The sequence below is a fragment of the Metopolophium dirhodum genome, chromosome 8 (genome assembly GCF_019925205.1).
Source record: "Metopolophium dirhodum isolate CAU chromosome 8, ASM1992520v1, whole genome shotgun sequence".
In the NCBI taxonomy this organism is placed as follows: Eukaryota; Metazoa; Arthropoda; class Insecta; order Hemiptera; family Aphididae; genus Metopolophium; species Metopolophium dirhodum.
In genome coordinates this window covers 17,138,195-17,165,835 of record NC_083567.1, presented here as the reverse complement: position 1 = coordinate 17,165,835, position 27,641 = coordinate 17,138,195, and the positions used below count along the sequence as shown (strand labels likewise).

Here is a 27,641-nt window from a genome sequence, read left to right as displayed (position 1 = left end):
TAAGAAAACGAATTATATTTAATACTTAAATGCAGCTCACGGTTGTGGTAAAAGCAGCGTTACGGCGTGTATCAATAAACATATCCTGATCATTTTTATCTAAAATTATATAAATATGTATTATACATAGTATAATACTGTAAAACCTCCTTATAGCGGACTCTCAATATGAAGGAAATACATCCATAACAGTCCCAGACAACCTATAGTCTGTACAAACCCTGTATATTTTAGTCACCCTATAACGGGAAAATCAGTTGGTCTCGAGCGTTCCATTATAAGGAGGTCTTAACATAATTTATGATGCGTGTTTAATTTTCTTAAAAATATCATAAAAAAAATGTTCTGACAAACATTGGCTACAGCAGGCAACTGAAAATAATTTTTTTGTGCGTACTCCAGTAGAATCCGAATCCGCAAAAGATAAGAGAACCACTCCGTATAATCAAAAAGGTGGTGTAAATATACTATATTATACATAATGTGTGTGCGGACTGAATAAAAAAAAATCGCAAACCACAAAAAGACAATATTGTGAGGGTGTTCCATTAAAAGGCACTATATATAAGTAATTTTTTACCTTTCGCAGTAGAGCGAAAACGACATTTAATTTTATGCGCGTTCTTATGGACGCAATACGCGTATATCACTTGGTTTTTTAGCAAGCATTTAGCACTTAAATAATATTTATTATGAAATGTTGATGAAAGTTAATTTTATATGAATTACGACTTTAAGAAATTATAATTTAAAAAAATATTAAACTGGCGAAAAACTCAATTTTGATGATCAAAAATATGGTGCCTTTTAATCTCGAACGGCCACCAAAATATCGTATTGACGTTTTCGTTCAGAGTGCATCACGTAAGTATGCCTAAGACCCAAGTTTAATCGTGATGATAATAATATTAAGTTTTTACGCAATCGTCGGGGTACAGTTTAATAGTAGGTAGGTATAGGTAATACGCATCGGTATACCTACCCTAAATATATAACGTTATTATGTAGGTCGAAAGCGTTCACGTCATTATAACATATTTATACTATTACTACTGGTCACACGCGGTGTACGCACAATATTACATAATATTATATTATTATATTTCATCAACGGAGCCGCGAAGACCTGCACGTGTATGATGCATATATGAACGGGGAAAAAATTAATATATATTTTGAAAAAGAATAGCTTTTTATACGACGCACGTACGTGCAAATTGGATCACGATAATTAAACGCGGGAGGCGACCCTCGTTTTAATCAAATTTCAAAAATATTACACACACACGCCTACACACACACACCGACGAAGTTAACACACGCGTAGATATATTATCTGTACCAAACAATTATTGTCGTTATTCGTTGTATAGAATAAACGCTGTAAACCGGCACCACTGCCTACGCGCTTACGTATGCGTATAAATTAGACTCGTGATATTCATTATAATTTATAATTGTCGTGTGAAGTACATTTAAACGGAAAAGAATGTTATGTTTTGTTGCCGGACGGTCAATACACGTTTACGCACGCAATTCGGATATAACAGGTAAAAAACAAGTGTCCCTGGAGGAAAAAAACCGTCCGGACGAATACAATTATTATTTCGGAAACAAAAATATCTAAAAATAAAATGTATATTATATTAACCTAATAAATTGTCGACATTTTCAAAAGTGGCCAATATAGCCGAGGTATACGCTGCAGTACATAGTATCTATATTAGAAATACCATGAAAGACTCTACAATAATATTCAAGATAACTAGGTATAGGTGTAGTTGCCAGTTATTCGCCTTGCGGTTGTCGACGTTATATTTTTCGGATGTGTGTATAATAATCGCATACAAAAACGTGTTAACAGTAAAAAGTTGTTGTTTGAAATTATGAAGGTATATATTCAATATTGTAGTTGATGTTTTTAAAAAAATTATTTTATAAAAAAAGGTAAAAACATTAGTTTTCATAATATACAAACATAAAATAATAAAATTACACATAAATAGAATATTAATCACTTCACTTTTTATGTTTTACCTATAGTAATCGGATTTTGTTATTTTGTTGTATGCACTCTATAAAATAATATATTACATTTATGATGTCCGACATCCGTGAACTCTGTGGCACACATGTGTAACATAATTTATTTATAACTAGGAACCTATACAAAACTTTGTTGAAAATGTTGAAATGATTTTAAAAATTGATGGACGTTCGTTAAAAATTATGAGTTCACTCACCAATAAGGTCTAATACTTCAAAATTTCAGTTTTTTGGAAATTGTCGGATAGATTCTATAATTTATTGAAGCTCGGTTCATTTTGTTTGTATTTTTGAAAAAGCGCCGCTAACTTGTGCTTCTACTTGTAGTTTTGGTCGATGATTTGTCATGAATTTGGCGGCAAATCATTACGAACGCAAATCGAGCACATCATATTGGTTATAAACATCGGTTTAAGTAAAATATAATTTTTTAGGTGTACATAAAATTATTTATAACGCGTTCACGATGTTTACTAACCATATTCGACTATACTAATATAGGTATGAGACATCATCATAAAATAAACGTATCGCAATAACACGAATTTATTTGGTCACAGTCGTATTCTCGTTATCCAAACACTATAATATGATATGCTTATCCCGCAAACTATATCACACCGTATAAGCGTTCTCGAAATATACGCCTACCAAATAATAATATATTATTGTTGAGTCGTCGGTGAATCAGATTTTTTATGATCAGACTTTGTGATTGCGCAATAATTTACCATGGTAATAATTATTAAACCGTACTCGTGGTTATATACGAAATATAGTGCGAGTCTAAAACTTTCGGTACGGTCTCGACAACGAATATATGGCTATATACTGATATTTTCGATACACTTTGTGGTGAAAACATAATATGAATAATATACGTGCGGAAGAGTCGCGCAGTGTACAAATTATAATATGGAGTATAGGTACCTAAATTACCAACGGCGATATTTTGTGGACGACCCTTTCCAAAGTCCAAATTTGTCCTCGTCGTCCCTCTGTGTATACCACCATCAGTACATATATGAACATCCACACACACAGTTATACACATACATACAGTATTATTATTATTATCATTATTATATTCTCCAGACTGGTCGTAAATTTTAAGTGGTTATACGGTTAGTCGTGGTCGGAGATACGAGCGATTGTGGCCGATGCACGAGTCGCGAGATATCCGTAAAAATGCGCTTATCTGTACAACGCACAGTCGAAACTACCCGGGCAGGGTCGCCCACAACCCCTACCCACAACACCCCCCCCCCCCCTCGTGCTACCACAAACCGACCCCCGCGCGTGTGGAAATCACGCACTAGACGCTTAAACGGCCCCTCGGGCCCGGCTCGAATGGTAAATTGCGGTCGTATGACGGCAAAGTTCAAATACATAATATATAGGAAGGTAGGTATAGGTATATAATATATATTGTATATTATAGGTTACCAGCTATATCGATGACGACCTAACCACGACCGAGTTACACATACACATAATAATATGTATCGCAATGTTAGTTTTATGTTTACACACTATTATACCTATGCGGCGATGGTCGTTATAAAAACGATAATATTTAGTGCATATAATATGATGAGTGTAAAAGCAAACAACTCTCAATTTTTGATATTGTTCAAATTACCTATTCCAAAACTAAATAATATGCCGAATTCGTCAAAATAGAAATTAATTATCGTCACGTTCTGCCTATTATTATAGTCAAGAGAACGATTTTATATATTTTATTATATTATTGTATAACGCAGGGCGTTCCACAAAGAATGCACCGATCTGTCAGCGTAACAAAGACTTAATCTTCCTTCGGCTCCACAGAAAGGAGTCACATGGTGTGAGGTCTGGATATCTTGGCGGCCAAGAATTGAGACGCTGGTCCTGGTTACCGCAGCACGACCTATCCAGAATTGTGGTTATAGTGACGACTTAGGAAGCTTCGAACTTCGCGGTGCCAATGTGGAGGAGTTCGAATACCGCCGCGACATTGTGCGGATATGGTGGCCACATCGAAGATTAATATTGTAAGAACGGAAGGATTAATGAAATATATTTACTTTTTCCGTATCTTTTTTCAATAAAGAGTAACGGTCATTCGAATTCGGAGCATTGTTTTTTAAATGACCTGTACAGTGTACACTATATATACAGCTGGCGTCGTTATTATCATTGCTTTTACCGCGCGTGCGCGTGTGTGTGTGTGCGTCGTTGAAGCGGACATCGAATACATTATAATAATACTCGGTTATACACGTGTAAATCGCGTTTACATATTATTATACAAAATATACAATAATATTATATTGTTTTAGGTACGTGTAGATCAGTCATCGGTACTCAGTCAACGTTCCGATTTCGAACAATATTTTTTTAACTCTATTATTACTACGTTTGGTACACACAGGCGTCGTGCGTGCGTGTGATTGTACACAGACAATGTACATGAACGTAACGTTAAATAATTAAATCGGACGTGATTGCCGGACGTTCCAAATCCATCGTTTCGAATATTATATCATGTGCGTAGGTATAACGTATGTATTTATGCAAGCGAGACGGCGAGCGGAAAAACAAATATGAACGACATCGACAACGTATAGGTCAGGTGGACGAAACGCGACAAGAAAAATAATCGCGAAATATCATTCACGCACGGTTCAGCCGGTTAAAACAATACAGTTAGGTACTAAGAGACGATTGTCCTGGTATTGAATTAACACACAGAGAGATGAAAAACGGATGGGAAACAAACCAAAAGCGAACCTTATAGTTTCTTTTAAACCGGCCAGAACATAATTATGTACTACGGCGAACGATGAATAACAATACTATAGATTACCTATAAAGAATAAATTCAATAAACGATAATTTTTAATCGTCTCATTACAACATAATAATACAATTTATCTATATTATATTATACAATATAATTGTCAGAGTGCAGCAACGAGGATTGCATATTATTATATATACCCGTAGACGTATATACCGCATAATACCGCTTAGTATCCGTCGGACGTATAATTTAAATGTATAAAATGTCTCTGGGGAAGGGTTTGTGGCACATTCGGTGGGTAAACGACTCGGCAGTTGTTCGCGTCTATAATACTCACACACTCAATATAATGTATTATATCACGCACAAAGATAAGTGAATGCGTTTCGTCGAAGAATCGTCGTTGCCTCTGCAACCGGGGCCGTGTCAGCGCCTCTGAGTCTAAACACATTAGGTATATAATATACTTACTGTACAGAAAACACACACACATACACATACTGATATTTTATATTTTATGTAATATGTCGTCCACCGCGGGAGTGTAAAAAGGAGGGCGAACGGGCGCGGTGTTTCCTGGTCGTGCGTGGCGTGTCTCCGCAATTAATTTCGTATTCCCCGAGTACACACACACGTCTCCAGCATACACGACCGCGACGACCGTGGGGGGGTGACGTCATTTATATCCGTACAATCGATATTTGTGCGTATGCTCGAGGCCCGAAACCCCTTTTCCGCGCTAAGTTTTTTTGACAAGCTCGACGACAACATACGACAGAGTACATATATATATATATTATATATTATATACGTGCATACTGCAGCGGTGCAGTGTTATAGAGAGAAGAGACCCGGCGAGGATTATAGAGCTGCGGCGGATAGGGACGACTGGCGACTGCGACTGCTGTGGCGGCGGCGCGACGTCCGTCGGGCGAGAACGTCGGTGGGTGGTTGGGGGAAGAGGGAGAGGGTGGGGTGGACAAAAAAAAAAAATAGAAAATAGAAAACAATAAACCCCTGATGCTAAACGCGAAAACCAAATTCGGTTTTAAAAAGGGTCACGTTCCGAGGGCAACCCACCCTAATTTCGATGTATACGATTTCTTTGTGCGGCGTCGCTGCACAGACACACAGCACCGGCACACGCACATTGCATATATATACAGTGCGTACGTCTATACGGCGGCGGGGGCGAACATGGCAGTGTATATAGTATGTATATTATAACTTATCATTATTATTATTATATATAGTATAAAGCGGAGAGCGTTCCCGAGGCAGTCGATTAAAAAATAACGACGGAATCATGTGTGGAATTCAATTTTGCGACCGTCCGCGTCGCGGCCAAAATGGAAAACAAATAATATGAAGTTATATAATATATAGAACCTCGTTATATACATTATAATCGACCGCCGCCGGACCCCTCACGACAATACACATATTATGTGCTATTATCTCGTTATATTTTCTTGTTCTATAATATCACATTATAATAGTATACTATACTATTGTGTTATAAGAAAGTTGTTGACTTATTTTTCTTTACCCGTTTCCAGCCATGCACGGTATAATAATAATATTGATATGTAACCCTCGCATAACAGCTCGCGTATGGTCCACAATAATAAAGTCTATATACTATTATAGTATTATATTATGTGTGTTTACGCGGCCACAAACAATAAACGTTCACAAAAAAAAAAATGTATAATACGGGCCAAATTCTTTTATCCGAGCTATCGCCCGGTCTTTTTATAAAAGTATAGTCTTAGAAAATTCAGCTACCACGTATGTACCGCGCGGTCTATACCTATATTATGATGGTGTGAGCCTTTATATACAATCACACGAGGAGTAAATAATGTAGAGAAAACTAGCTGACTGCCGTTTCAACACTCACACACACACATACACACGCAAACATAATATGTAAAGGGAAAAATATGCCATAAATTCACGGTACAGGTAGGTCCTGACTCCTAGGTACCTACCTATATATAAATGTATGGTTGAATAACATATTATCATAATACAAAAACGAAAAACCACGTCGTATTTCGTTTCGTATTTAAAGCTAAAACAATAAATCATTTTTAGAAACACGCGTGTATTTTATAATATTACCACGACCACGGCTGGTGATTTTAATTTTTGTTTGAAACCGTTGAAAAAAAAATCGTGAGGGTCAAAATATGTACTTATTATACGCCATTTATACTATAATTTACGACGCCTTATAAGTTATAACTACTAAACGTAACGTTTATATTATTAGGTGTACTTATAATTATTCGCTATGCCGGTTATAACCTTATCAGAATACTATTATAAGTGGATTTATAGCTGGTTACGCGTATTTATTAAAAATATAAAATAATGTGTATGAAAAATATTACGAAAATCGATTTGCGATTTGTCCGAAAAACGACATCAAAATATGACGTATTATTACCACGTCCTATTTTTTAGTAGGTACATTTGATGAATTGTATGTGGTTGTTTTAATGTGAAAAAAAACATTGTCTTACTTCGTAGGAGTTGGCCACAGAGTGTCGGTCTTGCTTCAGTTGCTCAAACTTGGATTTGTATTGAAGCAATGATCGTACGGTTTCCTCCATTCTGTAAAAAAAAAAATTATAAAAATATAAAATATATTATCATCTAATCATACATATAAAAATTATGTATAATACATTATTGTATGTATGTGTAAGACCGTAAGACAAAACAATGTATATATATATATATATATAACACATCAAAATCCATAACATGTTGATAAGAGAACACGCGCGGCCACGTCGTCTGAGGAGTTCAAAATGTTTTCAATATATATATTATTATAATGTATAAATATATATATACAGACGGTATAAATAATAAATTATATATATATACGGCACAGTGGACCAAATGGAAAATACCCGATGGAAGTGTTTTTCACACAGGCCTCGACGCGGTATCGAGAGTATATATATTGTTTACAACCTCGACGAAATCGTTGGAGGAGAAAATTGAGAAGAAATTGAAAACGCATAAAAAAAACAAACCCGTAGTGTTATATTATTATATACAGTGGCGACGGTGCTAGTAACAAAAAAAAAATAAAATAAAAGTACGGGATGACTATGGGAATATATAATAATATATAAAATCGTCTGGTTATACGCATACATATATATTATATATATATATATATATATATATACCAGCATTATTTATTAAAACGGTACCGGGGTGGTGGTATCGCATATACGCGTATAATATATAATATATTAAATTTATATCTATACGCCACCGTCGGACGTGGGTACGCGATGATCGTTTCTCTCTTTTTCGAAGGAAATGTAAAAATGTGCGGCATAGTGTGTATATAATGGTTATATTACATAATATACGATAGCTGCCGACTCTTATAATTCAGGAGGGGTGGACGAGAAAATATAAGAAGTTTAAAAGAAGACTGTTTTATTTTTCGCACCCTTATACGCACCGCGATATTATTTAATAATAATAATAAAAAAAAAAATACGGGTATTCGCTCTGCTGCAGTAAGTCCTCCGCAAAAGGAGACAATATCGACTCGATCAGAATACGATAAATATTTATCGGCTGCTTCGGGAAGGTAAGTCGATATTATTATAGATACGGATATTATTATGTCGTGCGAAGGTTCTTGTATCCATATCATGCTATTATTAATATATCATCGAAAAACCGTTTCACGTTAGTTTAATAATATAAAAGCTGAGCATAAACGTTAAAAGCACATTTGCGCAACAACAAATATTATTATAAATCGCGCTCAACCCTTTAGAGATACGTGGCTAATCGAAAATATTCAATTAAAATGTATTATAATATAATAATAAAATATTTTCGTCGCGATAATTCGATACACGCTTTGACGAGGGCGCCGCCACCGCCTTAGCAAACGGCTCATTAAAATCTGTGAGTCATGTTTTTGCAAATCCCCTCGTCGCAACACCGCTTATTATCGTATAATTATATTTACTGTCATACATGTAGACTGCACACACACATACATACACACATCACCGCAGTATTGTGCACATAAGTATAAATCATTAAAGGGCCCGTCGGCCGAAATTTTATACATTTTTATTATTATTATTATTTCTTTTTAGGACACGCGATTTATTTTTATTTTTGCGAGGCAAAGAATCTGACGTGTCACGTGTGTACGGCGTTAGTACCTATACCACTATAATATACCTGAAAATATATAAACCTATGTAGTATGTATTTACTGTAATAGTGTATGTGGTTAGCTTTCAAACGTTTATCCGTCCATTTAGACAGAATAATTAGTCAACTGTGTTTGAATCTTACAATTTTTTAAACAAAAACTAATCCAGATAGCGGTGTTAAATATTTGATATTTATTCACTACAATATGAAAATTATACAATTTTTAAATGTCTAGTCTATAAATGTATGGTACGTACCATCAAACCATTGTTTTTACGTCAAATTATTATTTGAATGCGATATATTATAACAACGAGTAACGACATCGACATGACATTGACATAACAACGATAGTTTGGACGATTTGACAGATACTCGATATAACTAACAATGCGTGTTACAACATATATCTATTATCTATAGTATCGATTTAAAATATTGCACTGACATTTTTATGAAACCCAATTAACTCTGTGATAGCCAATTATTAAATGGACCACTATATTTTTTAAGACACGGTGGTTAGTTTATACAGTGTTGTCACTCGTCGCAACTGAGAAAGATATGGGATTTTATAGCGCTTAAAAAGTTTTAAACATCAACTTTATTACAATACTTCCTTAAACATAGCAATATATTTATAATTGAAAACTTAAACTGAACATTGGTTTTAAAAAAATCAAGACATTTTACATTTCCCTTTTTTGTGGTACAAAACAAATATTATTAATAAGTCTTCTCTGCTTCTTTAAAATATGCATATCGTACATATGGTTGATAGCATTAACCTATATTTTATACCTATCTAGTAAACCTATCTACGAGTAGAAAAAAATGAAAAACACATCGCAGTTGCGGTAATTAAATGGGAAATAATAATAAAAAGATTTGTACAATGTAAAATCGTGTAAAATATTTTCATCTGTCACTTGCGAGACACAAAATAAATAAACAGTATAAGGTGGTGCAACTTTTAATTTTTAACAAAATACGAAATTACCTCGCGGGTTGCACTTGAAACCGAAATCTCCGCCCACTCGTACGCTATTATTTACCAGCTACACTTTATGGACGGACACGATTCGAAACTCTCTTCGTGAGAGGACGCTCCGGCAGCGGTCTGCCGATGATTATTACGCGCGCGCCATAAAACGAAACTAAATAATACATTCGCAGTAGGTAATAATAATATACAATATTTAAGGTGCACACCCGTTTTCGGCGATTCAAAATTTGTATTATTATCATCATCATAATCAACGTATACCACCGACGACGTCGCTGCCGTATACCGCGATTTTTGCTGTACGGTAATTATTATAATATATTATTATCATTTGGTATAATAATAATGAATTCGACGACGACGACGGCGTTAATTATCATTTATTATAATCGTATTTGTGATGGGTAGACGCAGAGGACCACTCCAAATTACAAAAGTATCTATCTACCTAATACGTGAAAGTATACAGAAGCGAGTACGCATTATTAAATAATTATTATGCATTTGAAAATTACAGCCGTCCGCACCGGGAAAAACCCAATTTAACGATCAAACGTGAATATAAAACCTTTTTTTAATGTTTTTTAAATATACCTCAGTCATCATTACGGCATGGGATGTTAATATGTTATATTACAGTAGTGTAATATTATAATGTTACAATAAATAATAACGCATTAATTTTTATTATTTAATATACGTATATTATCCGGTGTAATTCTAACGTTGGCCTTAAAAACAACAACCTCACCCGGAGTGGCATAAAATTTAATAATCAATTACGATTTTTAATATTATTATAATTATAGGAGGTGTTGGGGACAGGTATGTGTGTGTGTGTGTGTGTGTGTGCGTGTGTGTGTGTATGATTAAGAAATAGTGTAAGTTATACTTCAATTAATAAATAATATTTTTTTATTGAAATTTAAATCGACATTATAATAATATATTTATATACAGGTACGTACCTATTACAATTTACAATATATAATGAAGGCGTTTGAACGAAATAAACTCGAGGCACGACATCTCCACCCGACGGAGGCCTCTTCAAATTACATGCTCGACTTTTTTTACTAAGAAACTGCGTTCGAACTTTGGTTTTTCAAAAGTTTTTACTTTTGACGGTTTTTATTCACCATTCTAGTATACATTTTAAGAGTGTTCCTGTACACTCCGAACTTTTATATGTGTATAATATTGATGGATTTGTTCCATTGTTTGAAAAGTCTTTCGGGTTTCACAAAAGTTATTTGGTTTGGAGATAAAAAAGAATAACAATACCCACTCGCAAACCAAGTTTAAGAGAATAATATTTTTTTTCATTAAAAGACAAGATCCATAATTCATGTATGATATATGTACAATGTAACATATTTCATGTGAATATAATAATTTATGCTGCTACAAAAAAAAAACTAAATGCCATTAAAAAAAAGGTTTATGGATAATGCACCAAGTATTCATCCCTCAGTATTATACGTGTACTAGATTTTCGTTTGTCTGAATTGATGATTATTATAAGTATCAATAGGTATATATTTAATTTAGTTATTGTATTTGGTACAGTCAAAATATTGTTTTATCTCTATATACCGAAGGATTGGTACCAGGTTTATAGTGTAAACTTCATACCATTATATACATTATAATATTATGTACCAACGTTTTTAACATAATATATAATATTTAGTCATTTAGGGAATAATAGACTATAGAGTATACCTAATATAGGAATTAAATAATATTTTGTAAACATTCTATATAAAAAAAACCATCTCAGATACTTTCACGAAACTTCGGGATCTACATATTTTATACGTCTTTTGCAAAACTGATCCGAATCGACGGAGTGGCACATCAAATACGAGACAATATTTATTATTTTAATGATGATGAATTAACGTTTGTACAACCGAAATACAGAAGCTACATCAGTGCTAGTGCAGCGAGCTCGGGAGTCAGGGCAGCTGTGATCGATAGCTGCTGTATTATGTGCACTGGTACATACATTATAATAATAACAATGATAATAATAATATGCGAACGATGAGATTATTTACCATGGAACATAAAAATAATAAGACGGACGGCGTACCCTCGAGCTTGTGTATACACACGCAGAGTTGGGGAGACCTTTCTCGCCGGTTTAATAATGCTCTAGAGCCTTTTACAACAGCATATAACTATACCATACATATTATTATAATAATATACAAAGGCGGATTTAGAGGGGGTGTTTAGGTGCAACAGCACTCCCTCACTCACAACATCCGCCGTCGTGCATATATGTTCGTCGTAACAAAGTGTACATATTTTTAAGGTTTTTTATTCTTAAAATACAATAAAAAACTAAAGAAATAAAAATAGCTTTAAAGTTGTGGTTTGTCGTGTAAGTCTGCGATACCTAGAAGTTATAGAATTAGGTAATTATGTATTTTCCCGGTTTGAAAAAAGATGTTAGAATTATGTAAAAAAATTATAAACTTGAGTGAATCTCACAAACAAAATAGTATGTTACCTAATATGATAAAAAAATAACGTGCGGGTGACGGATTTCTGCGGCTACGTTCTATATACCTATATAATTCTATGTAACGGTTCAAACACGGGTATATTTTTTAAATATGCATAACACGTGGCAAAAAAAACATAATATAAAATAGATAATTTATATAACCTAGCTAAATACTTATAACGCGTGTAATATGTCCCGGTCGAGGGATGATTATATGATAATATAGATATGACTATGATTCATACAATAGATGGATACGGTTTTTAAAATAATAGAATATATGTTTTTTTTTTTTTTTTTCTGTTATTGCGACTCGTTATTATGCTGTTATCCTCGTGGAATCCTACAACGTTCAACAATTATTTCATATAATAATTTATCGTGTCTTTTTACACTATGTTGCATTGTTGCTGCAGGGAGACGCGTGTAAAAGGTATTGCCGCGGCACGATAACGACTTTACAAAGTTTTAATTATTGTCTCAGTCCTCATAATACTGCAGAGTACAAGTATTATATAGGCGTAGGGTACATTATTAAGTTTGTGCACTGAGAACGTCGACGATTTAAAGTTCTGAGACCGTATGAAATTTTGAACGCGATAGTATGACGGCGGTGGTTTTGGAAATGCGAACTAACAGAAGGAACAAATCAAATAACTATCCTAATTATCGGTAGGTGTGCGTATATATATCTAAATGAACTCGAATAGGACAGCGCAGTGTTATTATAACTGAGTTTTCCTCCGAATTTCACCGTTGAGTATAACGGTTAGCGCGGCCGCAATGGCACTATGATAATATTATTATAATGATATTCAAATAAGCATTTTACATTTCAAATGAAACTTATATAGGTAATAATATTATACAATGGATTTCTATTCTCACGGTTATCGGAGGAGAGTCGCCATAAAGTAGAAAGTTTTATGTTTTTACGGAGAACCAGCGACGGTTATTATATATTTTTATTTGTATATAGGTACGTCGGATGAGACGGATGCAACAGCGGGCACTGCAGTTATAGACCGCAAGACGCCACGGACATTATGATTTCCTTAGAGTATACGTACATACGATATTTATGTTTAATAATATGTTTATCGTCGTAATATATATGAACGTACGACGACGACGAGTCGTATATGATTATAATTGAATATATATAAGACATAAAGTAACGGCGCGGTGTGTTTACAAAATTACATATTTTGAGAAGAGAATTATTCTCGACGACGATGTCTGCGAACAGGAGGTACTACAGCGAAGTACACACACATCGTATATATTCGGTCATATATATAATATACATAACTATTATCTATCACGGTACTGCGATAAACTGCAATCGCCGCAAAGCCGAATTTCCGGTAAACCTATATTGTATACACCGCGTGCAAGTCGTAAAACGTGCGGATGGTTCGAGGATGAACCGAAACCTGCAGCTACTATAATACATATATATATATATATATACATAAAGTATGCGCAGGGTGATCGGCGCAGCAGGGCTCTTCACCCCCCGACAAATAGCATATAGCAGTACAGGCATTGTATGTTTACAGTGAATACGCGAGAAAACGCCGCCACCGCAACGCGGTGTACAACATTCGACGGCTTTTTACCGTTCCGGTTCGCGCGAACAGGAAATCGACTTCCGGCTGTAGCGGCGGTGGTTTTGCGCGTCTGTGCGGGTCCTACCGCCCGCTAGCCGGCCGTCCGCGTGTACGACTATAATACGTGAACGGCACAAATTGACGTGGAGTTTATACGACTTAGGAATTTCAACCCTTTTGCAGAGAGAGCCGGTGCGAGAGCTTTTGAAATTGGCTCTTTTGTTTGGATGCCGCCGCCGCCGGTCGGAGGAAAGCACTGCGGCGTAGTTATCCGGCATTCCGGTTACATGCGCTATATTATATAATGTATCATACAGAATGTCTCTCCGTGTTCTTCTCCGTCAATGACTTTTTTAAGCCAAAATCGGTAAGGCGCAAAAAGCTCACATAGCCTATTCTTTTTCTGTGTACATTTTATGCAAGCGCATATTATAATATTATGCACTCAAAGTTGAATATATTATTATTGTCACTTTCCATCATAAATATAAACAAGACGGACAGGACGGGCCGCGGGGCGATCGCGGACGCACGTGAACGAACTGCAGTGCGGTACCATATACACCCTGTATAATATAATATAAATATATTAGAATATTATTATTTTAATACTGTCGTTCCGCCTGCAGAAGCCGAAACCCGCATACAACCGGAAACGCGTCTCCTCATCGTTCCGCTGTCTCTCACTGTCTCTCACTACCGTCTACCCCTGACCCCCGCAGCAGTGGTTCGTAAAAATCTACACCGCATGTAGGTATACTGTCAGTCGTATACGCCTTTATAATATGTACATAATATTGTTGTAAGTATTTGCGACGACTAAAATATTACAATAATTTCAATCACCGATCGGCTGTATATATTATGCAAATATATATAAGTACCTGCCTACCTAATAAGTACATAACCTACAACGCGTATATAATATTATATAATATTCTGTATGTATTCGCAACGCGTCTCCTGCAGACAGTCTGACGTGTGCTTGTGGACTGCAATAATATCACTTATTATAACATCGTCAATAACGATGTTTTTTTACTGCTACTTATAGGGCTGAAGTTTCATAAAATATAAACAAAAAAATTATTCAACTTCTTGAGCTAAAACGATGCGTAATTTATGCGTGAGCCTCCCTACAGCAACCTATATGAGTTGAAAAAGAAGCTTGAAGTTAAAAATTCCTCAGAATCTCAAGCAATCTATCAATAAAACTATAATATTAAAATCGGTCGGGATTTTCTGAGATTAGCTGTTAATAATTTTACATTTATATATAATATACCATATCTATATAGTATAATGATAATATTACAATCATTTTTCTCAACTTTTTTTTTAAAAAATCTGATATTAAGCTACAGTAATATTTTAAAGTTAAATATTAATAGCAATTAGATAGTTAGAAGTAGAACCTATACTCTAGTATATTACAACATGATATTATTATAATATAACTCATTACTAATAATTAAACCAGTGGCGCGTACCTATAATTAATAAAACTTCTACTCCAATGCGAAAATCCAAAAAGACCCCTATGGTAATTTTCCATTCGATTTAAATGTGAAAGAACAAAATAATTAATTTTTTCATGGTTGAACCACTTAAAACTTTTTTTTCCATTCTAGATATACACAAAATATTATATTAATATTACTGTATTTAGTATTTTTTTGAAAATGTAACACAGTAATAGTAAGTTATAATATCTTTTTATAAGTAACTTAGTTACCTGTTATATTATTTACTAATAATATATTATAGTAGTGACAAAGCAAAATAATTGTGACTTGAGAGCTATATAATGACGATTGCCAATGAATAAATTAATATACATCAGACATTAATGTTTTCGAAAATTTGATGCTATTATTTGATTGCATTTGTCATCTATTCACATACTGCAAATATCGATATTCTTTCAGACTAATTAATAATACGAACCGATGACCGTAAAAGGTCATTCGTTTCAAGAAATACAGTTGGTAATTTTCCGAGATTCATGAAATACAATTAATTCTAAGTATAATAATTGATTCATTTATAAGTAATATTATGCAATAGTAATGATAGCAGTCACAGTAATTTTATTCAATTTTCAAGATAGTTATTATTATTTATGATAGTGACAAAAAAACATTCTTATTGTTGTATACAAAATAATGTTAAAAATGTCTCTGTGTAGGGCGCACTACTATACTTATATAATTTTCATAATATATTATTATATAACTACATAATATTATATAGGTACGAGTTGCGTACGGGTGCGAGTCAATTTGTATGGTAAATTTAAATGTTTCATACTTGATCTATAGAGACAGTAAATACATCACAGATAAAAGTTTTAGAGGTAAACAATTTTTTTTTAATGGGTAAACAAATGTCATACTTTTTATAATTCAACTGCTGTTTTATAAAATTATTATTATTACTAAACAAACCGTTAACGTTGAATACAGATAGTTAACGGGGTAAAAGCGCTACGATAATTATTAAATATATAGTTTTTAAACAAAACGAAGCGCTTTATCGGATCGTAGATTTTAATTACGGTTATAAATTATTTTTTATTAAAATCCAATATTTGTCGAAAGCCAATATTACACAATTAAACGTCGTTTCACCACCCACCGTGAAATATTTATTGCGTTTCAAATATATAGTAGGTACAGGGAAATGAAAAATAATCATTTTTTTTTTTTTTATATAAACGACTATTTGTTGTTATCCTGTGAAATGTGAATGCAATCGAATTCAGCACTGCAACGTGTACAGCTTTACAGCAAACACATAACATTGTCATTTGAGCTTAATAATAATAATTATATCCAATGAACCCCCTGCAGGATCGAACGTCGGTATAGTCGCAGGAAATTACATCTCTCAACAAGCTTGGGAGGTATATGTCAACGGTTTTCCATACATCAATCAGCTTATTAACTTTAACGTATCGCACTCGTTAACTCGCAAACTATACATTCTCAGAAATGCCTTTCAACTAATCATACATATCGAGTCTGTATTTGCAGCCTCTATACATAATAATATTATCATAATCACAACTCGAGTGGTTAGTGGTTACCTATGATAATATTGTGATTTGACGAGAATACCTACTTCGTTTTAATTTTGTCATATAATTTCTCAATTATACTACCAGGCAAGTATTCTAGTAGTATTCGGAAAATAACTGATATTTTATCGTTTTTCAATCATTGCGTACTTAATAAACACAACAAATCATTGCTATGCTTTTAAATATCAAAAAGTTTTGAAATTTTAAAACGACGAGGAGCCAACAAATAAAGTTAGTATTATATTGTTATTGTTTTAATGCATATTGAAATTGTTCAAATTTACCTATACTTATAAATTGCCCAATGCTGAGATCAGTGCTGGTAGATTGTCGCTAAATATTATACGAAAATCAGAAAATGTGGCTGGGCTAAAATATATAACAGCGGGGACTGAGAGAGGGTTGTTGGATGGCTCTTAGATATAAATCGGAAGTGACCTATAACTGTAGAATTTGCTTTCGGCGCGCGTATTTATATCGGTGAATAATTCTTCAATCCAGTGAATCGATGGCTTCGACCAACAGGCAATAAACTACTAGTACTCAGAGCCTTCGCTGCATCACTCCTTGCAGTTGGTTAACCCTTGAACTTTGAAGTTGTTTTAATATCCTCGTGGTCGTGTGACAACAATATAGGGGGTGACTTATTAAGTTTATTATGCCACTTCTTAAGATACCAAAAATACAAATTGTAGGAGCCATTATTACTAAAACCTTTACTGACTGGCAAAAAAACTTCATGAAGTTGCAATCATAAAAGTTCAATGAATTTCAAAAAATAACATTTTATTATACTTTGTAAACACTATATTTCGGTTGTCAAAAACGTCTTATTTATGTTTCGTTTTAATAACATCAAAGTGTATTGCAATAAAAAAGTCGGAATAATATGTTTTTAATACATGTTGTTTATTTGTATAGCATAATATGTATAGTGAAAACTCAAAACTCATACAAACGGAACAAACACATCGTTATATTAATATTTAATATAATATACCGATCGGAAATTTTTAAATTTAATTAAATTGTTCATGATGTCAATAAAAAAATAATTTTGATTGAAATATATTTTTTTAACAATACAATCTACCTCTGTTCAAAGTTGTATATTATACTATAATATTACATAACTTAATTGAATACTAATGAGAATGACATAATTATATAACAATATATGTACTATTTCTTTATAATATTTTGTATTACATTTTTATTTCACCACTCCTATTTATTTCTATTATTAAAACTTCATTAATTTTAAGGAAAATTGTATACTACGCGTTTGTTCGAAAATTAACTCAAAGTTTGCGAAAGTTTTCTTTATTAAAATTTTAATTAAATTAATACCGCATGAATTATTTTACACAAAACACGCTGCCTCGAACTAAATATATAATATAGATGGAGAAAAGAGGAAAAGAAGAAGACGAAATCGATATTTTTTAAATATAGCCGTGATTTGGATTTCATGTACTCGAAATGGTCTTTGTAAAGCTATTGTCGTGATTTTCAAAAGGATATATAGTACTTTGTCCGTAGGACGTGTAGTGCACTTCCGTGAGACACTACGCGTATTGTACGTCCTTAAAAAATATATATTGTACGTAGGTACCTTTGATAACGAAAAAATACGCGACTCGCGCACAAGATTATTATACAGAAATATAATTCTGACCAGACAATTCAATTTGTGTACACAAGTTGTACAACACAGCGTGGTACGTCAACTATCATAATAATATTATATATTATTGTCAACTGTAATAATATTTCACTTCGACGTACGCGCGAACTACCATTAACCATGATCAGTTTATATGTACCTATAAGATAGGTATTATAGTACAGTATGATGATACAACGATAAATAATGACTATTGTGTACTATTGTTGCTTTGATATTATATTAACGAACCACCGGAAACATTTAGACGTGTTTACTATCACAAAAAAAAAATCATACCATATTATCATCGATATTGCAGGTTTCATTCGGTCGAATCGGCAGTATAGGTTTTTATACTTGACCAGCTACCGTATAAAAATATGTTGTATTTATGGCCTAGGTTTGTGAACGTATTTAATTTATAAGTTCAACACCTCGCTATGTATTATTATGTTGGTACCTTATATTATATTATTATATGACAAATAAACCCATCGCGGTGTACGATTGTATTTGTATAGTATAATTATTATAGATATATATTTAAATTTTGCACGCGTCAACTGCCGTAAACTTTTATTTGCAAAGGTTCAGAGTCGGGAGAGCGAAAATGCATTTCGCCCAGAGTTATAAGCCTATACTTTACGGGTAGTAAGTGAACACCTATATACATAATATACCTATTAGATAATATATTCAAATAGTTACGATGGCGGCCGGTTGAAATCGCGCGAAAGGAGAAGGGAAGATAATTATGTTATTTAGACCGTAGACCGTAGGTACGAACAACTTTAGCTGTATGTGTATAATCATATTATGGCGGCGTCAAAAGGCCGAGACCATAATAATATATACGTTTATATTATTATAATATATTGTGTATACACGCGTAATGGATTTGGCTGAGATCCGTGTCGGCGGCGGACAGTCGCGGCGAAACCAGCAAAGGGATTATAATGATAATAATATAATAGCATTAATTTGCACCCTAAACAGCTAGTAATTACGTCGTACGGTACGGAAGAAGCTCGTTATATAGGCTGCAGCCACCCAAAGCGACAGTCGCATTATTCGAAAATACCGTAATTATATCAAACCGATCAATGTATACGCTTGTCTATAAAATTATACACACGCGACCATCAAACGTAAATATATATAATAGATAATAATAATATCTAATAGGTACGTATAGGTACCTAGGTATATTTACAATAAAGCGCGTCCGGTGGTCATTTGACACGGCACGGCGCCCAGTTGTAATATAATAAGACCACGGCCTGCAATAGTGACTGTATAGAGGTTAAGTCTATATGCACACAATGTCTGCAACAATTGTGACACGGGTTTAGTGGTAGTGGTGGTGGTGGTGTACGGTAGTCCTGCAGGAGGCCTTGACACCCCTCGAAATGTTATTAGATTTCTAAGTGGAGCGATGAGGAATGTGCTTTACAATGATTTCTATCATGGTTTTCCGAAATGTAGAATGTTATCGACCTTCAGTCACGTGCGCGGTATATAACACATTTTGCAGAACAATATCGAAAATCTCTATTGATATTCTATTCGCTAAAAACTGTTTGAATCTGGTCTGGAATTTTAATTCGCATCTACTTTTTTTTTTATTAAAGAAATGGAACCTCGGAAGGTGAAGCCATTGATCATAGGGATTTACAATTTGAATTATTACTTATTACATTGTATGCTTACCTATTAAAATAAATTTCTTGAACTATTAGATATTTAAACGCTTAATTGAAGTATGAATAACGGTTGGATAGCGATATTGTTGATTGAACTGTTGTCGGGTAGTCTCCTAGCTGTATGGATTCGTCTACTGAGAGAGACATTATTTGAAACAAAAAGTTGGTTAGTTTGGTAACTTTGATACTTCGATCAGTCAATACTAGTCTTATTTCTACAGCCACGTGCCTACGTCAACTTTTATCTAAATACCTTTTACGTACCTACTAAATAAAAATACGATATTTTATAAAAATTATAAAATAAACCCCCACCACGGCACTATCTTATAATTAAGTATTTATTTTGTCTAATCGATATGTATGCAAACATTTCGCAGTATACTGGGAAGCGCCAGAAAAAGTGTTAACGGAAAGGGAAGTGATAATTAGATAATATAGAAATACAAAATTACGCCACGAAATCACAGCTTTACTCAAAATTGAAAACGGATGCGGTGGTCGCGGGTAAGTGCTGCAAATCGAATAATATTATATAATACGAAATCGTTCACAGTCGGTTTTTATTTTGTCACGGACAGCGGAGTTGCAGTCACACTGCACGAGGGGGCAAGAACGATCATGACTTGCTATTTTCATGGTTCACGGATGGAGGAAATTTTTTTTTTTAAAGAAATCGCAAACTAATGTTTCGACGGTTATGAAACGATCGTAACAGCCGATTCTGTTCGTTTTGTGTGATAAAAACGTTGACAGAAGCCGACTGGAGCTGACGAAAAGCGTTGCGGTGGTACTACTTAACATTTATATTATTTTAAACGCGTTCGGTTGTCTGTCGGAAAAGTGAATAAGTACGCGCTTTTCTTCAACTTCATCTGATATGAAATTCTCGATGCACATCATCGTCGTGTATACATATAATATTATAAAGTACTACGTCTACGTGTAGGTACATGCGCATGATGTGTGATGAGCCGAGAGCGATTTTGCGTAGTTTCCCACACACAAAGTTTTTAACGGCGTACTATATATAATATTACACACGTCATGTATAATGTATATGCAGGCATTATCAAAGGATTTACGTCTACAAACTTTTTTTAACATTAGACGAATTGTTTAATAATAATTTACAAGTTATATATAATATAATATTATATAGCACAGTAGTCTTTCGTATAATATTATGTTTAGCGCATATTAAATATTGTATATAATACAGTGGTGCAGTGGCACAGTAAGTACAATACCGAAAATTAAGATGCCGATAATGCCGTCATAATATGTTTACTTAACGCGATAAATGATTGTATGAATATATTGTGTACATAAATATATTATAACGAGTGGTATATGGTTATATGTTTACCACGTGAAGCGTAGTAAGTCGTCCGAAGTCTAGCTTCTTGTTGAAACAAATTTCTATAACGTTGAAAATAATTATAATAATTATAAACAGATCTTGGGGTCAGCTGGCGCCAGTGGCATCAAAAGTAATAGTAAATATATAGCGATGTCCCAATATGATACACTAACATGCGTGTGGGATTAAATTATAATGACGACCAACGACGAGAAGACAATAACTTTACTAATAATAATTACTCTTTACTTTGAATACTTATTGGAATAAAATATAAATAATAATATACATGAATATTAAGTTCATATTAAGACCATGATAGTAGACATTATTAGCGCATCGGAAAATTGGACTAAGGATAGCGAGACGCATTGAAAACCCACCTTTTTAATGATATAAGTTATTATTTTTTTCCAAACTGCTCATTAGTTGTAGTTATTTCAGTAATTCAGTATAGTTATGATACTTCTTATTTTTGTTATATTCGAAAATTGAGTAGGTACCTATAACAATAATTATATTGTTAAAAATACAGAGTAAATAGATTTATCTCCCTGCAATTTATATAATAGCTTTATACTGACGAAAGTAACAGTATGTATTGTACGTATATCGAAACTTCGATAGAAAAACTCCATATGCGATTTGAACAGTATGATAATATTATAGTTCCAAATAATACTATCAATAATACCTATAAATAAAACCCGAAAATGCCTTTTTTCGTAAGATCTATTTACGTGTAGGGTGCTGAGCGCGGTCGTTATCGTCGTGGAACCATATGGTGGGCGATATTAAATATCGGTCGATTCGGCGACAAAGTCACGCGTGGAAAATCAAAAAGCAACATAAATATAAGTATATGTGATCCAATTCGAGGTGAAAACAATTATATCTATTTAATGTTCAATCAGTGAAACGTAAACGCAATATATTTTTTTGTATTAATTATCGATATAATATCTTATATAATGTCCAGCGCCAAAACGTCTACCTAATGAGAAAAATAGGCAATCTATATGGTGTGTGCGCCTCTACAATTCAATAGTGCACAAACTTTCGAACGATTGTCGTCCGGTGGTTTTGGTCTGGAGGGATCGAGAGTGGCCCGACAACGCTTTCCCCAACCTCGCGAGGTTTGTTGCTGTCGTCCTCGTGTTTTCGGAAATTCCAGCCTGGTCCCCGCTAGTATAGTATTATATGGCCGTTCGGGAGAGAGGGGAAAAAATCCGTCACAAACAAACGGCCGAGCGTTGGTCGTGTCCGGCGTGGTAGTGACTTCCGGTAGATCCTATACAATGGGGCATTTACGGCAAGCGTGTTCTACACGCCCTCCCTTCCGTTCCGTGTTTCACCCGCACTGATAAAACAAAGGATAAACTTTCTCCCGAAATCCCTAGGCCAGCACATAGTCCATATATACACATGGCATAGAGCTTTTCGCGATGCGTTTCGGATTTCATGGACAAAAATTAATTAAATTCGTCTAGCGCAGCGATTCGATAATAAAACAACAAACCTAGTTTAAAATATTGTTTCTTATATTATAAAGGCTGTACAGTTATATTAACGCGCTCCTGCCAGGACTGTATGAAACTCAGAGATGTAAATGCGTGAAGTTATAGTCGGTAATTATTAGCCTTGCAATAATTATGTCGTGGTAATTATGCCATAATATACGGTATATCTCGAGCTGATGGTGATGAAATCGGACCGAAAAATAGGTAAGTACATTACCTTTACATAATATGTATTACATATATATATATAATATATATAATTATATAATAAATCGAGAAACGGATTTAGGTTCGTAATCTATTCCCCGATTTATCACACAGTAATATAATTTGAATATATGTTTATATTATAATATATAAGCAGTACCTTCGCATATATTCCGTCAACAGATATTTTTTGCGCAGACGAGAAGGGGAAGCAGGTGTATTAATCCGATATGGGCGCGAGGCCTCGCGCAAGTCTAAACCCCTCCGACGGCGTTTTAACGCAAACGTATAATCTAAACTTATACCAGTATATACATATACACCCATAAAGTATAAATACACAATATATATAATATATAAGTATATATAGTGAACGCTGTACGTATTTCGTCTCGGGGAGGCCAAAGTAGCTCGGCGGTGTTATATATATAATAATATACAGTCGGCGGGTGTACTGCAGCAGAGCGTTTTATTTGTTCACTTCCGCCATCGCGTCGTCGGTAACAAGGGGATGGAAATCCGTCTCAGGTGCGTTTACGGCGAGATTACGCGGCGGCGCTGGCGGCGGACGGACGCGCGCATTGACATGATAAAACGAACCGAAATTCGATTTCTTCTCTCTTGTGCATAGTGTTATAACGTTGTATGTATATATATGTCACTGACTGTATATATATGCGCGAAAGGAACGACGACGGTTTTTATGCGACGTCGTCTCGTCGTCGTATACCTACCCTCTCCTCGCAACAGCTCGCGCATCACCACCTCCGAAGTCACCCCCGGTATAGACGCTGATACCACGGGGGTCGTCGTCATACTGTCGGCGAGTGATTCGTCGAGGGGTAGGTCGCTTTGGACACGGGAGACACCGCGTATAAAGGAAAAATACGATATAGGTAAAAAGAAAATAATTACTCGCCTAATCAGACAATTATTCTTGTTCGCGTAAAAAATAACAGTAATAATGTACTTATTTATTAGGTACCTACAATGAAGATTGAAGGTGTCGCGAATTGCGCGGTATATGACGTCGTCGTTGAAGTAAATATCGTATCTTTATTCAATTCACGAGCCATAAGTTGTATTATTATACGCGACTTATTCCCTATACATAATAATATGTATAAAAGTCGGTAGTATATATCTCAGTTGATACTCGAAGTTCAGCTTCTGACAGACAAGCAGTAACCGAGCTCTCTCCCCCCCCCTCTCGCTCTCTCACACTCTCTCTCTCTGTCTGTCTGTCTGTCTGTCTGTCTCTGACTCGAGAATGAAAATAATAAAATAATATACGAAGCGGAAACGGTTGAATTTCAAGCGTGATGTCCCACTACTCATACTATGTATTTTAATATATTATGATACCGAGTGAACTTTCTCACGAAAATCGAGAGTTATAGATACTATATATACTTATATAACTAAAAACTTTGAATAAATGTACTTTATTTCTTTTTAAATTAAATAAAATAATATTTATGACGGCCATCAGGCGGCGTTGACTAACAGAAATCACCCTGTATATACACACCATAATATAATATATTATATTATATATAGCTAGCATTATACGTCGTATATAATAGGAGGAGCGGAGTGTAATTACGCACTGCAGCTCGACGTATTAATGTTTGTTCATTGATACGATAATGTTTTTGACAGCGTATCATTAACCTGCGGCTTCGGCATTGCCCGGGCTGGGGGTTTAAAAACATACGGTCCTACGTGTACAGAATAATAATAATAATAATAATATTACACACATATATAGTACACACAGCCCGGCGTTGCACCGATGGACAATGTCGGTCGTTTTTTCGTGCGTCAGAACAATATAATATGACGTATTATAATATGTAGGTAATAATAAAAAAAAAAACCAAAAAAAAAAAAAGGCTTATAATATGTCGACGGGGAACACACCACACAATACTGACACGGCGCAGTCGCGTTTTCGTTTTTTTCAACGACACTGGTACCTACCCATGATATAACACACCAATAGGCAATAACCGCGAACGTATATATATAATAATAATATATTGCATCGTGCAGTGTTCGACCGCGGTATTAGATTTGTTTTTTATTTTATTTTTTTTTAATTTCCTGTCAATTATATTCGAACCCGCAACGACCCACTGCTGCAACAGACGTGTACAAGTTATATTGTATTCGAAACGAGCTGGTTTTCCGCGTATACTATTTTATAGGACATAATAATATATTGCACCGGGATCGCAGCTCGAAAATACGCGCACGCATTATCCGGCTCTCGGAGTACACAAGTATATATTGTTAAAAAATATAATATATATTAGTCCGATGTACATATACGCGCATGTATATTGTGTGAATCCGTCGACGAGTTTTTTGTTCGTACCACGCTAAAATCGCACGTCATCAATATCCTGAAGGTGGGTTGTACATATCACGAGCGGGGTGGGTCGCGGGGTTTTTCCCCGTTTCCCAGGTCGCGACCGACGATTTTTTTTCAAATTCTAAACCAATATAATGACTGATATTATACCACCACTGTATACTAATATATGATATGGAACACGCGCGCGCATCGATAATTGTATAAATCAAAAGTTTTTCGTTTTAACGACGTTCGGTATATTGACATGATAAACGTGGTTATATATATACCTATAATTCTGTCATAATAAACTCGCGGGTCGAATTCAATAAACTTTTGCGCGACTATTGTTAAACAACGATTTATGTACAACACAAAACGTATTATATAATAGTAATAAAGGTACACATTATTTCCGAGTTGATATTTATTTTGCCGCAATATATACGTATATACCTATGCATGATATCACGACATATAGGTATATAACGTCCGTCCGGTTCACCAAATATATAACGCATGTAATATATTATATTAATAACTATAACTATATTATGATGATCGCTTTTTGATGGTCGCCGCGATTTAGTCGGACCAGCTATGTATTATTAATTATTATGTTATGTAAACCACGCCGTCACGTCCATCCGTCGGTGGCGGAGATTCAGCGACCGACAAAATACACAATAAATATACCAGTTTAGTTATTTCCATAATAATATAGCAATATATATATATTATTATTATAGATATTGATTAAATGCTGATAGGTAGGTACACAATATAAGCATGGCCTCGGTATAATAATTAAACCATTTAGTAATAATAATAAAGTTATAGGAAAATCGTCTAGATTATGAGCAATTTTTTTTTTTATAGATAGGTCGTTAACTTTTTGTCAAGTGTGTGGCAAAAAAATATTTTTGAGAAATTCGTTAAAAATCATTAACGGCCATTAGCCCAAGTATAATATTATAATTTCACACCGATTATTGTGTAAATAAAAATAAAAAAGAGAGAAAACGATAATCGACCGCCGATCTCTGCAAGGAGCATGGTATATAGTTAATTATATGCAAGTATACGAATAACTGCGGATAATAGTATTTGGTATGATCCAGATATTATATTAGAATTATAGAATTTGACGTCATAAACGCTTCTTCTTTCGTACCTATTGCAACTATTATTTAGCCCTGCAATTTTACCGTTTTCGGCTGGTGGTTATACGCATAAACTATATTGTATAGTACCATATTTTTTTTTTTATTAATGAAAGTTTTACTAACGTAAGTCATCCCAACTTATTGTTATTGAGTTACATTTTTTTTTCAGCATTTGGAAAATTGATAACAATTAGTACCATATTAAAATACCACTTCGGATTTACCTGGTATATCTATAACATATTATGATATGATACCTAAAAAGATAAGTACATATATATACGTGTGTACAAGATCGATATGAATATTACGGAGGGACAATAATATTATTATACACATAACGTAGTGCGACTGTTTCCACACACATAATATTATGTAATATAATT

At 34.3% G+C, this 27,641-nt stretch overlaps 1 protein-coding gene across 3 annotated transcripts in view; it reads right to left on the bottom strand.

The window, feature by feature from the left end:
* Positions 1-27,641, bottom strand: part of LOC132950025 (pneumococcal serine-rich repeat protein-like) — a 244,146-nt gene that overhangs the window by 36,210 nt on the left and 180,295 nt on the right. For all 3 annotated transcript variants that reach the window (XM_061021206.1, XM_061021207.1, XM_061021208.1), the window contains one exon: positions 7,366-7,456. In XM_061021206.1, coding sequence (XP_060877189.1) covers positions 7,366-7,456 — 91 coding nt within the window. The remainder of the gene's footprint in view (positions 1-7,365; positions 7,457-27,641) is intronic.